The following is a 493-nucleotide window of genomic DNA, read 5'->3' as shown; positions in this document are numbered from 1 at the left end:
GGTTCAGCCAGATGAGGCCAGGGTACATACCGCTGTCTACCTGGGCTACCAGCCACGGCTTCAAGCGAACTCTCCGTGGGTGCAACGCCATTGTCTGAAAGACAGGAGTAATACTAGACCAGCTGCTAAGGGTTAGTTGAGATTCACCTGCTTTAAAAAAAAAGGAATTCATTAAAAAGGGCCCTATGTTGTTACTGCACATTGAAACCACCACCGCAGGTTCATCTCAAGGATCTTTCTGCCAGGAGCAGTTATGAACACATCACAAAGTGGGGACTGCAATCGTTACAAGAACAACAACTCACTAATAAATACTCCAGCAAGCAGAGACGGCACGCTGTGTTCACTGAGCGCGGAGGGCGAGCCCCGATCCAGCTGAGCTGTAAACGCTGCGCAGGAGACACACCATAGACAAGCCACAGCCAGAGCAGGCAGCGGTGCTCCAAAAGCCTCCACGCACTCCTCAGCGAAGGCCTGTCTGATCCGGTCCTTC

The 493-nt window shown here is 52.1% G+C and overlaps 1 protein-coding gene across 1 annotated transcript in view; it reads right to left on the bottom strand.

The window, feature by feature from the left end:
* IRF6 (interferon regulatory factor 6) overlaps positions 1–91 on the bottom strand; it is a 3,795-nt gene extending 3,704 nt beyond the window's left edge. Inside the window, exon 1 of the mRNA XM_010134805.1 lies at positions 3–91. Coding sequence (XP_010133107.1) covers positions 3–91 — 89 coding nt within the window. The remainder of the gene's footprint in view (positions 1–2) is intronic.
* Positions 92–493: the final 402 nt, after the last annotated feature.

This window comes from Buceros rhinoceros, unplaced genomic scaffold, assembly GCF_000710305.1.
Source record: "Buceros rhinoceros silvestris isolate BGI_N320 unplaced genomic scaffold, ASM71030v1 scaffold36564, whole genome shotgun sequence".
Taxonomy (NCBI): Eukaryota; Metazoa; Chordata; class Aves; order Bucerotiformes; family Bucerotidae; genus Buceros; species Buceros rhinoceros.
The sequence above is the reverse complement of the archived record's forward strand: the minus strand, read 5'-3'. Positions and strand labels throughout refer to the sequence as shown.